Raw genomic sequence first — 16,248 nt, forward strand, 5'->3', positions numbered from 1 at the left:
TTTGGTGGAAAATAAGCTAGGTCATGAAGAAAAATAATTGCTTCTCATACAAAATTAAACATGTTTATAAAATTTGATTGTTCCAAAAAAAAAAATTTAGTGTACAATCACGAATGAATGATCTATTTCATAGAACATTGTATTTGTCTTTTTCTTGTAAGTTTTTCCAAATGAAAAAAGTACCATTAAGCAATCTGTTGAAACTGTTATATAACTTAAGCTATGTGAGAAAACCTACCAAAAAGTAAATTACTCTTACTGATCTTCATTTTTCTGAAAGGAAATAGTCCAACCATAACAATAAGTTTTGAAGCTTTCATTTGGGCCACCCTTAAAAAATTCTTTGTTTGATGTTGCCTACCCATGCCTTGTAGGGTTGGGTAGGTAGGTAGGGATTTTTTTTTTTTGCCAACAACATATGTTTTAGACAAGAAAACGATGTCAAAGCAGGAAAAAATCTTTTAAAAAAAAAATTTGAACCAATTTGTGCAATAAAATTTTTCAGGAAGGCTGATTTTTAGTTGGGTAGCTATATATATAGGTTGGCAACATCAAACAATCTAAATTTTATTTTTGGCCTTGAAAGTGGAATGTATATGAGTTGATCAAAGTTCAAGGCTTATGAAAATTATATTCAATGGAAAAACTGAAATGTTTGTGTCCATTTACATGTATGATTGTGAATGTTGAACAATGAACAAAGTAATGCAAGATTTCAATAAATTCTGCATACAAATAATGCTATCAAAATTTAAAATGCTATTTTTAATTTTTGAGAAAAACTATCCTGTTGCAATTTTTGCAAAAATGAAAAAAATTTAAATACATCATTCCTCCCTATTTGACAAATTACTTTTGCCACAAGACATCTCCCGGCCATCTCTGAGCATTTTGTGTTTGAAGTTGAATCAGTGGATTAGTTTTTGGATTGTATGCTTTGTAATTTCGTTTCAAAAAGAAATCCAGCAGCTGCTGTAGATCATGTGCTCCTTCATGCCAGCGCCATTCCATAAGAACTGCTTTAACATCTACAGTATCAAAAAATGTTTGTCCACCATTAAAAACTTTTGTTTCATATCCTTCTACATCTATTTTAAGAATTACTTTTTTAAAATCGAAATTCGGAAGTTGAAGTATATCATCCAATTTTGCTGTCATGACAACATCTTTGTATTTTCCCGAAACAGAACTGCCCTGAACTTTTTTCTCATTACTATCTTTCAAGACGTATGTTCCACCTACATTTTGAAAATCTTTCCCGAGCTCTACTTTTTCACGCGTATCTGATAGAGCATTGTGTATAATAGTGATTTTATCCGAAAATGGCTTGCCATCCAATGAAACACCAGATTCCACTGATTTACATAATCTTTGTAAATTAATCGACAATGGTTCAACTGCTATCACCCTCCTTCCCAGTTTTGCTATAGACAGCGCAAATACTCCTATGTTTGCTCCCAAGTCTACAAACTGTAAATCTTTGTCTTGATTGAGAAGTCGTGACACTAGATTCACTAAATTTCCTTCCCAGTGTCCACTTTTCATCAGGTCCCCACTGACCCATTTGTCATCAAGTGGACTATGAATATAAATTGGCGTATTACCCCATGAATTAACCAATGAAGCTTTTATGAAGTTATCTTTTGTTTGACAAATGCCGTTATCAGGAATCCAATCATTTCCATTGTGGGAGAACACTTTTAAACCATTGTTAACACTTACATCTGTGACGACAGGTTTAGCTTTTCTTATTGCTTGTTGAATGTTTTTATTATTCATGATGGTAGGCTGCATTTTAGCTTTTATAGCTGATATCAGAAAAGGCTTTTTATTTGTTTTTCTTCCCTCACTGTTTTTAATACTGTTAATTACTTTGTCATTACTTACAATAGTATTCATCAAGGTATTTCCATTATTTACAGAAGATTTTTGATTTTGTATTGTTATTCCTCCTTTTACAGAGGACTGTTGATTTTGATTTGAGTAATCTCCCTTTATAGAAGATGTTTGATTTTGTATAGAGTTATCTCCCTGTTTCAATATTTTCTGTTTTTCAACAGAACTAGTCTTTTCCGACACCTGTCCATTTTCAGATTGGTCAGTCTCGTTGTCCACTCGAATAAGTGTATGGTGTCCAATGATCCATCCTGCAACTGTACAGCATACAACTACAACAACGAACACAATGGGCCTCACATTCATATTTAATGCTTTCTAAGACTACAAAAATAAAAAATCAGCTTGTATATTTAGATGACTAATCTTGTGAAGATAATAAAGTGGACTACAAAAATAATGAAACAGCCTGAATATTTAAATGACTAATCTTGTGGAGATATAAAGTTATATGACTACTCTTTGTGAAGATAATGTTAAGTCCATTTGGCACATATTACATTTTACATGAGGTAGCTTAATTTATGTTGAATGTTAACAGGCCTACTAAATGACTAGTTTGGTCAGCTTTTAAATAAGATAAAGCACTGAGACAAAACACTGGATAATAGAAAGACTTTCACTAGACACTATTATTACAACTCTGAGGTATTATTGTAGAATCTGCCTTAAAGATATGCATCTCTTTTGTAAATGTAGTTTCAGTTAGAAGGTTGACTGGGATACCAAACCATCCATCTGGCTTTTCTTTAATATGATACTTCACATCTCTCAATTATCCTTTAAAGATGTCTGAATTTTGTACAGGTATCGATTACATAATGTGCACAACTGAAATTAGAAAATAAATTTATTCTAAATGTATATTTTAAGAGTATATATTTAAATGTACAAGTAGCAATGAGAAATTTAACAATTTTTAAATTTGCACATGTCTAATTTGCTTTTTTGTCATTTTGTTTAAACTATTAAAGGCAGGACACCAAAAAGTGATCAATGCTTACAAACTTGTATTTGTCATTTGTTGCTGTACAAATGTATATATCATATTGGTATATCGTTCATTGTTTTTACTTAAATCAGGCCATTAGGTTTCTTGTTTGAATTGTTTTACATTTGTCATTTTGTGGCCTTTTATAGCTGACTATGAGGTATGGGTTTTGCTCAGTGTTGAAGGTTATAGGGCTTTTGGCTGGCCTATAGTTGTTAACTTCTATGTCATTTGGTCTCTGGTGGCGAGTTGTCTCATTGGCAATTATACCACACCTTCTTATTTTCATATATATCCTTTTGTCAAGTTTAGTACAGTTAGTGTGGTAAGTGGCCCAATAACACAATTATCATCCTTTGATTTGTGTTGCCTACAAATTCAGTCCCTAGCATGCCTAGTGTGGACAGTGTATTACTTGCAAATATACACCTAAATATACATGATCTAGTTACATTTAATCCTTCAAATTATGAAATTAAAAGGGCTAATTGATGTTTAAATTAAATTGCTATTTAAGGCTTAAAACATGAAAAAGTAAACTGGTAAGGAATGTATTATTAGTCACAATCTTTTTTTTAAACTCTGGAGGATAACAAGCTTGAAACACAGTTAAACCTTATCTGAAATAAAGTTAACTTGTATACATCATGTACATATTTCATATTTTTTATGACATTTTTGATAATGGAAAGTTTTCATTGGAAGGCACAGAATTGTCTAAAGTATACATATCTGTTGATCCATATTTTTTTTGCAGTTGTTTTATCCTGGGAATTGTATACTACATGTAAGTCAATATATCATGTATATTATGTCCCAGTTTTATCCTATTGTGAACATGACAATATTTTTTTTACAAATAAATTTGGTTGAAATATATAGTAAATTTAGGAAATTACAACAAAATACATCAACATTATAGACCTGTGACACTTCTGTTTCTTATAATACCAAGTTGATTGAATTCCGACCAGAAATGACTACAAAAGTTTTTGAAAAAAAACATAGTTTTATATGAAATATATAAACAAAACATTGTAGGCAATGAATATTTATTGCATAACTTTGTTCATTAAAAAAAAAATCATGAAACAGTTGGGATATTCATGATATTGAACACTTCACAAGTTCACTTGCTTCCGCCCCATTCAGACTCTCCTTCATTCATGTACTGTACTAAATTGTCATCTATTTGTACCCTGTGAATGTTTGCACAGGACTTTGGTACAGAATTTGAATATTTTTTTTTTCTTGTTTGCACTGAAATTTCAATTTCCTATTTTTATACCACATACTCAACACTACTAAGCTTGCCTTATCCATAGGGATTTGACAAAGTGCATTTAAAAAAAAATGTATACCCCTATATATCCTTGTATATCCTTGGGTATACATTTTTTTAAATGCATGTAGAGGATTAACGGACTTATGATAGGTATCAGGTCGTTCTGGCCCAAAATAGATTCGGCCCGTTAATCTGACCCAAGTCGTTCCAGCGCCAAGCACATCTGGCCCCATAATAAGATAATGAATAATTACTATAAAAGTTAGAGAGTTTTCTGAAGTATTGGTTGAGGGTTAGTGCAAATGAAGAGGTTGTATAAATTTCGCTGATCGGAGGAATACTTTAATATTTGGAAACAGTATTGATGATCAATGACAACATTTAATTAAACCTTTTTTGAATGGGATTCGGCAAATCAAACAATATTTCACAATCAGTTTTTATAACTTTTAAAGAAAACAATTTGAGTGCACAAATGCACAAGCTTGGAGATTATCTTGTGTGTACATGTATTAACCATTTGTAATTACACCAGTTGAAAAGAATATTAAGATCAAAGTAATATGAAAAATTGCTGATTAAGTTGACTAATGATTGCACTAACTACTGTTATGTATGTTTTTAATATAATCATGCATATACCCAATATTCTTGATTTTTATAACATGTTTAACATAATGACTTCTAATAAAATTGTTATTAACATCAGGGATGATTCCAGGTGTTTTCTAATGGGTCCCTTGACCATCAAATTGGAAATTTTTATCCCAATTGGGAATTTTTTTATCATAAAATCTTAGACGAAATAACATTTATTTTCCTGTAAAAACGGAAAATGTATTAGTTTTACACTGACTGCTGTAAAGAGAGTTGTAACATTTAGAATAATCCTGGATAGGCTTCTGATTATGATATACATGTATATGATTACCAGATTGCTTGACATTTAGTGGATTGAAACCAGAAAAGTTGTTTCATGAAGATCATTGCACATGATGCACTATCTTTTGAAGGCTTGCATCTTAGCTATGATAACCTTTAACATATATAACAGCTAACATATACCATTGAAAAAAATCATCCATTGGGTAATTTTTTCAACAACTGGTCATCTTTATCATGTTTATAAATTTACCTTGATTTGAATGGATTTCAAATTGGACTGGCATGACTGGCCAACTGTTGAATTCAGAAAAGGAATTACATGTACAAAAAATTTAGTACTTAATTGACAAGATTTGTTTGTGATTGTTGCTTGCTGTTTAATATCAGGGACTTTCTATACTAACACTAAAATATGCTTTGAAATACGCAAATAACTTCTAGCTTTGTATATCAGAGATACGAAACTAAGTTTATTGTTGGGGTGTAGCTTTACCCGAGCGGCTTGGTAATTCAATAAAATCAATAGAGACGAGTCCCGTTAGTATAGAAAGTCCCTGTTAATATGTAGAAGGTTGCCATAGTTTTACTTAAGTTGTTACCCTAAGAAACAGGAAATGTAAGCATTGAACCATTGTATTATATTTAATTATTTGGATCATCTTTTATAATATTAATTTTTTTTTTTTCTGAATTGGGAATTTATGTTCACATTATAAATTATTTTTGGGCTGCTGGCTGATTTAAGGGCCGCTAAGCGGCCCTAAACTATATAGTAGAATCCCTGAGCATATTAAATGCTATCTACTGCATAATCATCCCTACTCATTAAAAGTGATAAAAAGATTCTAATGTAAATTTTTTACATTAAAAAAATATAATTCGATATGAATTCTATATACATGAAATACAAATATTTAAAACATTAAAAACGATATTCCATTTTTTTTTTTAGATTGGGACGGATCGACTTAAAATGTAGGCTGCATCAACTTGGGATGGATTGACTTGGGAATGGATCAACTGGGGCCACATCTACAATGTACTTGGGGCTGGATCGGCATGAACCCATATGATATATCTTACCTGTAGTCAAGTCCCTAAGGGTAAGGCAAGCTTAGTAGTGCTCAGTATTGGTTCAAAAAATAGAAACTTAAATTTTCAGTGCAAACAAGGAAAAAAAATCCAAATTATGTACCCAAGCACCTGTGTTTGGTCTTCGTAGTCCAAATAATTATGATGTCTTGAAAGGCTTTTCATTTTTTTACTTTGACGCTTTCCTGCTTCAGAGCAAAAAAATAAAATAGGCTTTCAAGACGTCATAATTATTTGGACTAGGCTTTGTACAACTTTTCTAGCTAGTAGGATCACAGCCACAGGTACTTGTACACATGTATGTTGTAGGCACTGGCAGGATATCCTTTGGGTACCTCTGTGAAGTTATATTTTGATTCATTTTTTATTAAACGTTTATCAACATTGTTTTTACTTGGAATATATGTTACTGTTACTGACAAACAGCATTTGAGTTATTTAACATGATATTGAAAATTTGCCGGTCGACTGATACGTTTCTAGAGAGTTCTCTACTGGGGTCATTCGGGGTACTACCACTCAGGGGCATCGATAGGGTATCCTGTCTACAAGTACCTTTGGGTAGGCTTTGTAAACTCACATCTATATTAAGTTTTCTGTTGAATCCAGGTCTCTGCAAATGATGAACTTTTGTGGGATTTTCAAAACAGGAAGTTAGCAAAGATTTGTAATTTATATGAAAGAAATCGGTCTTGGATAACTTAAAAAAATCCGGATTAGTAAACGATAACAAAATAATAATAATAATATAATAATAAAATTTTATTCAATAAAATATCAAGCATATGAGTTAATACAATACTCAATATATACGATACATAAAGACAATACTAACACATGCTTTGTAAAATATAATGGCATTTTATGAGTGTAGTATCCTTAAGTGCATGGAAAAAATTTGCTGATATTTTATCAGGGATAACCCATGAAAGCTCTAGAGCTTGTTTCCTATGGGGTCCTTTCATGTAAACGGCTTATAGTTTCGACATACAAAAAATTATATCACACAAATTAATATGACATAAAAACTTCATTAAATAAAAAATAAGTTTAATAATATAAAAAGAAGTCTGATGAAGTCTCACTATAACTTTTGGTCAAGTACTCTTTGACGCTAATTTTGAAATCCTTTATTTTCTTTATTTTTTATCATTATTTGGCAACATTTTCCAATCTTGTATGCCATTAAAATAAAATGTATCTTTTTGTTGACTCTTTACTGGTGAAACCCAGAAGTTATATTCACTATTTCGTGTGAAATGATGATGAAAATGTCTTACCTTTGTAAAATTTGTATACATATAATTAGGACAATGATGGTAATAAATATTATGAACATGGTTTAATCTCAATTGTTTAACACGATTTTCAATATTAACATAACCAATACTATTCAATACATTATGGTCAACTTTTGATCTATGATCAAGTATTTTTTATTAATCTAACACATTTGTTTTGTAATACTTGTAACTTATCTTTATATTTTTTGCTGACACCAGCATACCATGCAGAACAGGCATAGTCAAAATGACATTGAATTAGAGCTGTAACTAAAGTCTTTCTAGATTGTTCTGATAAACAATTGGCCTGTCTGTATAGGAACTTCAATCTTGAATTTATCTTTTGAATAATATTATTTAAAAAATTTTCTCCAGGAAGAGAATTATCAATATGCAGGCCTAAATATTTCACACAATTTTGCGATGAAATTGTGTGATTATTACAAGTTACGTCAAAGTTACGAATTTTAGACAATTTACGTTTTGACCCAAACAGAATAGTTTCTGTTTTCCCCAAATGAAGTGATAATTTATTATCGATCAGCCATTTGCTGCAAGATTCAAGTTCCTTACCCAGTTTCTCAGATATAACTTCTGTGTTCTTATGAGAATATAGTATGGTACTATCGTCAGCATATAATAAAATTTTGAAGTCTTTACTTATACTTATAGACATGTCATTAACATAATTTAAGAATAATGGTGGTCCTAAAATACTCCCTTGTGGTACTCCACGTGTAATATATCTTAAATCAGATTCAGTACCATTAATACTTACTTTTTTGTTGTCTATTACATAAATATGATTCAAACCATTTAGTACATTTGACACCCATTATTTGTAGTTTGTTACACAATGTATGATGGTTGACCGTGTCAAAGGCTTTTTGCAAATCTAACATTATCATTCCAATATAGAGTCCCTTAGCAGTTTCATTTTTAATATGATCTAACAAATGAATAAGACATGTATCTGTGGAATAAGTAGATCTGAAACTAGATTGTAAATTATAAAGTAGATCATTTTCCACAAGATATTTCTCAAATTGTGAATATACTGATCTTTCAACAATTTAAGAAACAACTACTAAAATACTAACTGGTCGATAATTTCCGACATCCAGCCTACTATTTTTCTAATATATAGGACACACTCTAGCTGTTTTCATCTCATCAGGTACTATGCCTGAAGTTATCGACAAATTAACTATATATGTAATTGGCTTTTCTGAAATACTCGAGCCATCTCTTAAAAACCTTGATGGTATTCCATCTAATCCAGTACTTTTACTTGGAATGAGTTGTTGTAACTGTTTTAAAAATATATTCTTCAGTCACAGGTTTTAATTTAAAACTCAAATCGTTACACCTAACAGTGTTATAAAAAAATTTAAATATGTCTGTTTCGATATCAAACACTTTTGGAACTGGTGGTAATTTTGATACTAAATTATCAGCTATAGTTGTAAAAAAGTTATTAAAATAGTTAGCCACTGTATTTGAGTCATGACAGTTTTCATTATCTAAATCAAGTACAACTTTACTTTTCTCTTTCTTTTTAGTACTGTAACCCATACTTTTAAACAGGTTCCAAACATTTTTAGGATTATTTTTATTTTCTTCTATTTTATTTTCAAAATATGAAGACTTAGCTTTGTTTCCCTCCCTCTGGGTTTTATTTCCACATTTACAATAATCATTATAAAGATGTTTATTATTTTTTTTATACATATTCAAAAGCTGATACAGGATCATACAGGTGTCACTAGTGAAACAGGAACTTCTGACCTTTCCGGATCATATGAGTTCGCCTAGTCCAAATAATTATGACGTCTAGAAAAGCTATTTTTGATAAGCAGGCGTCCAGAAAAAATATCAAAAAGCCGTACAAAATGTCATAATTATTTGGACTACAGTCGAGTTCATCCCGTTTTTTAGTTCGGGTTGCTAATCTCAAGGAGGTTATAACCTCCTTGCTAATCTTAAGTTTTCTGTATCGTGTCTTGTTGTATGTGTTTTCATTAATGATTTTTATTGCCTCGTTGTTACTGTCTTCAGCCTCCTTTCACATGTGTACAATGTCAACATTTTTGTTAATTTAAAATCCAGATTCTTGATGGTCATCAAACAAAAACTACAGAAAACAAGTGTCTCTTCCATGGGACTATTATACTAGTTAGTATAATAGTCCCAGCTCTTCCATTTCGACTACTGAGTATACCGGTCAAGTTAGACTCGGCTATTGTTTATATTAGTATCGATCACTGACCGTAGGTGCTGGAAAGGTGAGACAAGGAAGCAATTCTAAATATAGGGTTCAAAACTGTGCGTTTACTGAGCCCCCACCACTCCCACTTTTTGGCAAAAAAAAATATTGAAATGAAAATGAAAGTTGACACTAACTACAATCTGATAACAATTCAGATCTATCGTAACTCGCATACTCATCGGGGTTCATATATGAGCATATAACGAAATCAGACATCTATATTTTAGTTAGATTACACTAAATGACTCCTACACTACAGTACAATGTTCTAGTATAAGACTTAATTCAGAAATTTTCTATTTTTTTTAATGCTTGTCTCTTCCAGTATGTAGCGCAAATAAATAAGTCAGTTTAACTATGATCACTTGCTAAAAAATTGACAATAAAGACAGAAAGAACAAAATAATGCACAATAAAGACATGAGAGAAAAGTATCACTGGTGTACTATAATCAATGATGAAAGATCAGTGAACATAAATGATATTGTGAGTCAATTCAAGACACAAAATCACCTTTAGCATATGACAAAGCAAATGAATGGCGCTTTCATAGACGTTTTTCATCTCAAAGTTACACTGATACCTTCAAGATGGTGTAAAGAAAAACTCTGACCTAGCTGAAAGTTGCCAAGTCAGTCAAAAGACGACTCTAGCCATGACCTGTTTGAACTGAATGATTCTTAATTTGCTACATGTCGAGCACGCCAGAACAAATCAGTTGCGGTAATGATATAAACGAATTATAAATTATATCTGACATTCACAAAGAAATAAATCTAACAAAAGATTAACAAAGTGTCAGGAAACAAAACTGCTCAATGAAAATCACTGCCACATATTAAAGCAAAAAAATGAAGAAGAAAAAAATCACTGAAAATGTTTGTACTATATAACGATTATCGGATATAATAGTAAGCTATGGCACAATACCTTGATGTATGTTGTTGCACCATATGTATATATATATCACCATATGTATATATATATCTATTATATAAATTGCAAATATATATATATATAACTTTCGTGTTTTTTTTTCTATAAAACTACAATACATGAAAAGTTAAATAGATACTAAAGAGCAAAAAATGATAATCAATACAAGGTATACACCAATATGACCGATTTTTCCCACAGGCGCTTGGGTATATGATACAGATATTTTGTTTGGATTTTTTTTTGTTGATTAAAATATTCAAGTCTCTATATTCATACTACATATCTACCACTACTGCGCATGTCTCACCTAGTTTCGAGTGATTTTACCAACTCTTGTGACAACCAGCAGTTATAATCAAGCACACATTTGTACTCTTAATTGACATAGATGATCTTATTCCTATTCTATTATGGAGTGGACTCGTTCTCCTGAGACAGGCAATGATTTAAAAAAAAATAATTCACTATTTGATACTACACAACACGACTAGGAACATTAGATTCTTCATTACGTTGTGAGTAGATATAAGAAGATGTGGTATGAGTGCCAATGAGACAACTCTCCATCCAAGTCAAAATTTATAAAAGTAAACCATTATAGGTCAAAGTACGTTCTTCAACACGGAGCCTTGGCTCACACCGAACAGCAAGCTATAAAGGGCCCCAAAAATTACTAGTGTAAAACCATTCAAACTGGAAAACCAATGATTATAAATTTACAACAACACAACGTGCAAAATATTTATGAAAATGAAAGAAAAATCATTGATAAGGCGTTTCAGTGTGTCAACACTACCTGTAACCGAGTACGGCAGAAAGTGATTTTCCCCCGATTATAGTACTGATTTTCCTTGATTTTGTACTGATTTTTCATGATAAATTTTACACTATAGCTCTGTCATTTAATTTAAATAGCTTGAACTAATCAATTGGTTAAAGATGATTTATTCTGTCTGGTCAGTAGTCATTAGTAAGTGATATCCTGAGGTGGGATTGCCTTGAAGTTACATCATGACCTCTCTTATTCTTTGTTTTGATGCTGTTGCAGCTGATTTGAGTCAAATAAATTCTGTTTTAGTCTGCTTTAAGAAAACTGGGAGTATGAATTTTTTTTCATGACATTTTTTTCAAATATAATAATCTGAAAAATGCAAGTAGAAATTTGGACAAAATAAGCATTTAAATGGAAAAAAACTAGCAATTAAACTTGAGCTTTTGTGTACAGATTGTCCCCGATCAGCTTGTGTTGATTACAGATTTTCCCTGATACCTATACAGATTGTCCCCGATTTTAAAAAAGCTATTCCTTCAAAAATAAAGCTAATATGTGGATCTTTTTTACACTTAGGCATGTGCTAATAATTAATAAATAGTGGAATATAAGAAAAAATTATTTTCATGCAAACCTGTAATTCTATGATTTTATATATAAAATTAAATTAGAGATTTTTTGTTCATGGATATTTCATTGGTTGTTTCAGAAACTTTAAACAGGCTTCTTCATGCTTGGGGTTCATTACTTACTGTTTGTATATTTCTGGATTCATAGTTTAGTGAATTTGATAAATTGTCTGAAATGGTCAGATATTGTAATGATTTTTTTTTATAATCTTTTGTAGTGTATTTGTTGATTAGTTACAAATTAAAATATTTTCATCTTGTATTTTAAAGTTTTTCCTTCTCTGTCAAGAAGTTCTGGAATGAATGTCTGGTATGGTCTGCTTTTATAACCTCTTTCGCTACACTCTTCAAGTCTTCTCCAAATGACAAGTTTCTCAGATAAACATGTCTTCTGATGGTGATCTACTATTTTTTCGAAGATGACATTTTTAGAAATCAATTAAAGCATTTGTATGTTGACATTTTCTTGCAAGTAACAGTTTAAAATAAAACTTAGAATGAACCTTTTTCCTTATGATACTATAAGAGAAAATCGGGGAAAATCTGTAATTAACTTCATCTTCTCTGGGACAATCTGTACACTGATCGTGGACAATCAGTACACTGCATCAGAAATTGAAATCATATTTTTTTTAGTATTTTCCTAATCTTCTTAAAAAAGTACTTCCAGATCTAAGTCTACTTAATTTGCACATTTGAATAAGTATTCTATAATTAGAGTAACACTTTTAGATATTTGAATAATATAAGAAAATCACTTCCAATGACTTCCTTTGATTCAGAAAACTTTCTATATTTAGGATTGGTCATCAAAATCCATATTGCCCATGGGAGGTCAATGATAAGAATGTATGAATGAAAAGGAAGGTTGCATAATTATTGACACAGATTTTCTTTTATTCATATATAATTACCCTTTTGATGTTCTCTACATAGGAAAATCGGGGAAAATCAGTAATCAATCGGTGAAAATCAGTACTGTAATCGGGGGAAAATCACTTTCTGCCGTACTCGGTTACAGGCAGTGGTCAAGCATTATCCAATAATTTTTTGAGTCATTTTCGATTTTGAGTTTGCCTATAAAATATTCTCATTCGTAAACACTAAATTCAACTTGAGATTTTTTATAATTTGATTGATAATTATATTTAAAAAAAATAGAATAAATAGAAAATAATTACAAATGTTCCATAGCTACTAAATACACCGTATATTGTATTCTGAAGGTGACACTCCGCAGGCAGACATAAAATAGAAATTGACCCTTATAATTTCTAACAACCAACCTTTTCTAGGCTATCTTCTGAATTAAGCTTAATGTTTGGGTCATGCATGTTCATCGGTATGTAATCAGTATCTTCCATAGATTTAATTGATTTACAGTAGATAACATGGTGAAATATGTAATTTATTTTGTGTATCCATGGCAACATTTTACATTTATTTGCCATATATATATGGCAAAATTTGGGATACTTTGCTAATTGTGCATATTTGCCATATTGCCTTATCATGACGACAGCCATTACAATAGGATTATACTGGCCCCTAAATTAAAATACAAATATGCCAATTCGTAAGTCGAATCAACAATCTCAGCTCGCATATATAGGCGAATTGGACATGTTTTTGCCTTCTGTTCTTGTACAAATGAACATTATAAAAATAAGGATCGAGATGAAATATGATTGCCAATGAGACAACTATCCATGCACCAAAGTTCAAATAAGGTGGATGTAAGCAATTATATGCAACTGTACGGCCTTCAACAATGAGAAAAACCCATACCGTATAGTTCGTCAATAAAAGGCTCCGACATGAAAAATGTGAAACAATTCAATTGAGAAAACTAACGGCCTAATTTATAACAAAACAATTTACGAAAAACAAATATGACAGACATGAACCAACGACAACCACTGAACTACAGGCTCCTGACTTGGGACAGGCACTAAACAATGTGGCGGGGTTAAACATGTTTGTAAGCGCTCAACCCTCGGACTCCCCCTAAAGGCGTGCGAAATTGACGATCTTTTCCGGTGAAAGACATGATTCCAGAAATGACGTATTTGTTCATGATTTGTTCGCATGTAGGGAAACACCTTGCAGGTTGAATTTTCAGGTTAAATAACTTTTATCTTACCTGCTTTCTTACTTTTTCTGTCAAATTGTTTTAAAAACATGATAATTTCATCCTTCCCATTTCGAAAATTACCGTACTTTAGCATTTTGCCTTTGAATTGTACAACATATTTGTAAATATTCGCCAAAGGAAGTTTTCAAAGACACGTTAGTTTTCGAACCAAGACGGAAAAAGATTGGATTATATAATAAAACATTGCGGCCTTTTGCAATGCATATTTTGAATTTTCAGTATATTTTTCAAATTCGTCAGTTGTAAACTTTTGAACAGGACTGGAAATATTTAGAGAAATAATAATTCCAAAAAGTATAGGACTGAAAGGAAAATCTTATTGAATGTAAAGCAAAAAGGAGTTAAGAAAAACCTCTGAATACAGCCATAATTTGACGAGGTAATTTTTCATCAAAACAAACAAATGTACATGTATTATAAAGAAAAAAAAAGGTTTTGTCTTTAATTGTTTCTTGTCGTGTATGATTACTGTTTTTTTTAATGTTATAACTGCAAAAAGGAACTGTAACGAATACAGAAAATATCTCAAGTTGACATCAAGATTGATCAAAAGACATACATTTAATATGATATGGTATACGTAATGTCGTGTACAAAATAGTAAAATTGCAACTGTCAACGCTTCCACTTTTGCTTTCAAATGATTGTTTTACTTAACATAAATAGCTTGTCAATCACAGTAGTCATATATAATTTTCTTCCCTTCTTAAGACTCCAGACTAGGATTGCCAGTTTAACGGCCGAAGGCTGGTGGTTCTCTCCGGCTTCCACAACTAAATAATTGGCTGAGACAATATAGCAACGATAGCTAAAAGTGGCGTTAATTAACAACAATTAAGCAGGCATATGACTCCAAATGTTTGGATATGATAACATTTTTACTTTATTCCTTTCAATATAAAGATCTCTTATTCATACTTATTTATTCGTCATGAACATCCATGTAATATTTGCCACTGGACGTTAAGCAACCAACAAGCAATCAATCAAACGTATTTACAGCAGTTAGGTTATCCTCCAGTTGTTTACAGTTTCAATATGATAAGAAATCTTTCGCTCTAACAACTATTTGAGGTGGTAGCATGAAAACAAAAGTTAATCTGTGACGTCATCATGTCCTTTTATAGCAGCTGACAAACTCAATCAAGCTATCGTCTGCATCAATCAATTATAGAGATAAAGGGCACATGCGCAACAATCGCTGAAGAGGTTACTGGCACTGATTGTCTAAACCCTTTGACTTTCTTCAATTTTGATATGAGTGGAAATAAAACAGAAAAATAACAGGTACGTTAGTTCATAACTTACTATCAGTTTTAATTAACCTTAAGAAAATAATAAACCTATTTCATTAATCTCCTGTGAATATTTTTATCAACTTTGATTGACGTTAAACTCGAGTAGGAAGCTAGTGAAGAGAGTCTTCAAGTTGTCTTAGATTAATATTCTTTACATATATGATTAATATACGATTTATGCATGATATATATACTTATATAAATCTATAATTTTATTGTGAACTTTTGATAGAATTACTTGTGAGATAATGTACAGGTGGCACATCCGTGGTGAATTCAGGAGGTGTAGAGAGCGTCCCCCTTTGATTGGAAAATATATCATTATTGGCATAAAATCGTCCAACTTTTTTTCGAATATATTCCGTTTTATGGAATTACACCCCCTTTCAAAAATCCTGTATCCGCCCTTGCAAATTGTATTTGCAAATAATTGATATTTTAGATGATTCAAATATCTTGCATGCTACTTTTGTTGTGTGTCCTTAAATTATATGCCTGGAAGATACTATATCCATATAAAAATTTGTATTTGAACCTTCACTATCAAGTTTATTTCATGCATGTGTCCGGCCTTGAATCTTACTAGTCTTAGTATCGGTGTTGACGTAGACATAATTTTGTCTGCTTGCCATATGAACACTTTCATTGATTGATAAAACACATGGAATTTACAAGTAAATGTGATATAACGTAAAGAAGTAATTAAAAGTATTTACAGGTACAATCATTCTAAATCAACACAAATTCAAAGTAT

General features: G+C 31.3%; 2 protein-coding genes across 2 annotated transcripts in view; one reads left to right on the plus strand and one right to left on the minus strand.

The window, feature by feature from the left end:
* Nucleotides 1-544: 544 nt before the first annotated feature.
* Nucleotides 545-6,794, minus strand: LOC127711616 (uncharacterized). The gene is made up of 2 exons (XM_052217717.1): nt 6,730-6,794; nt 545-2,727 (listed from the first exon to the last, which is right to left on the minus strand). The coding sequence occupies exon 2, from the start codon at nt 2,200-2,202 to the stop codon at nt 850-852; it is 1,353 nt and encodes a 450-aa protein (XP_052073677.1). The 5' UTR covers nt 2,203-2,727; nt 6,730-6,794; the 3' UTR covers nt 545-849.
* An 8,546-nt stretch (nt 6,795-15,340) lies between these two features.
* The window catches only part of LOC127711614 (tripartite motif-containing protein 45-like), a 32,179-nt gene continuing 31,271 nt past the window's right edge, over nt 15,341-16,248 (plus strand). Inside the window, exon 1 of the mRNA XM_052217712.1 lies at nt 15,341-15,483. The gene's annotated coding sequence lies outside the window, so the exon portion shown is untranslated. The remainder of the gene's footprint in view (nt 15,484-16,248) is intronic.

The sequence above is a fragment of the Mytilus californianus genome, unplaced genomic scaffold (assembly GCF_021869535.1).
Source record: "Mytilus californianus isolate M0D057914Y unplaced genomic scaffold, xbMytCali1.0.p SCAF_8, whole genome shotgun sequence".
NCBI lineage: Eukaryota > Metazoa > Mollusca > Bivalvia > Mytilida > Mytilidae > Mytilus > Mytilus californianus.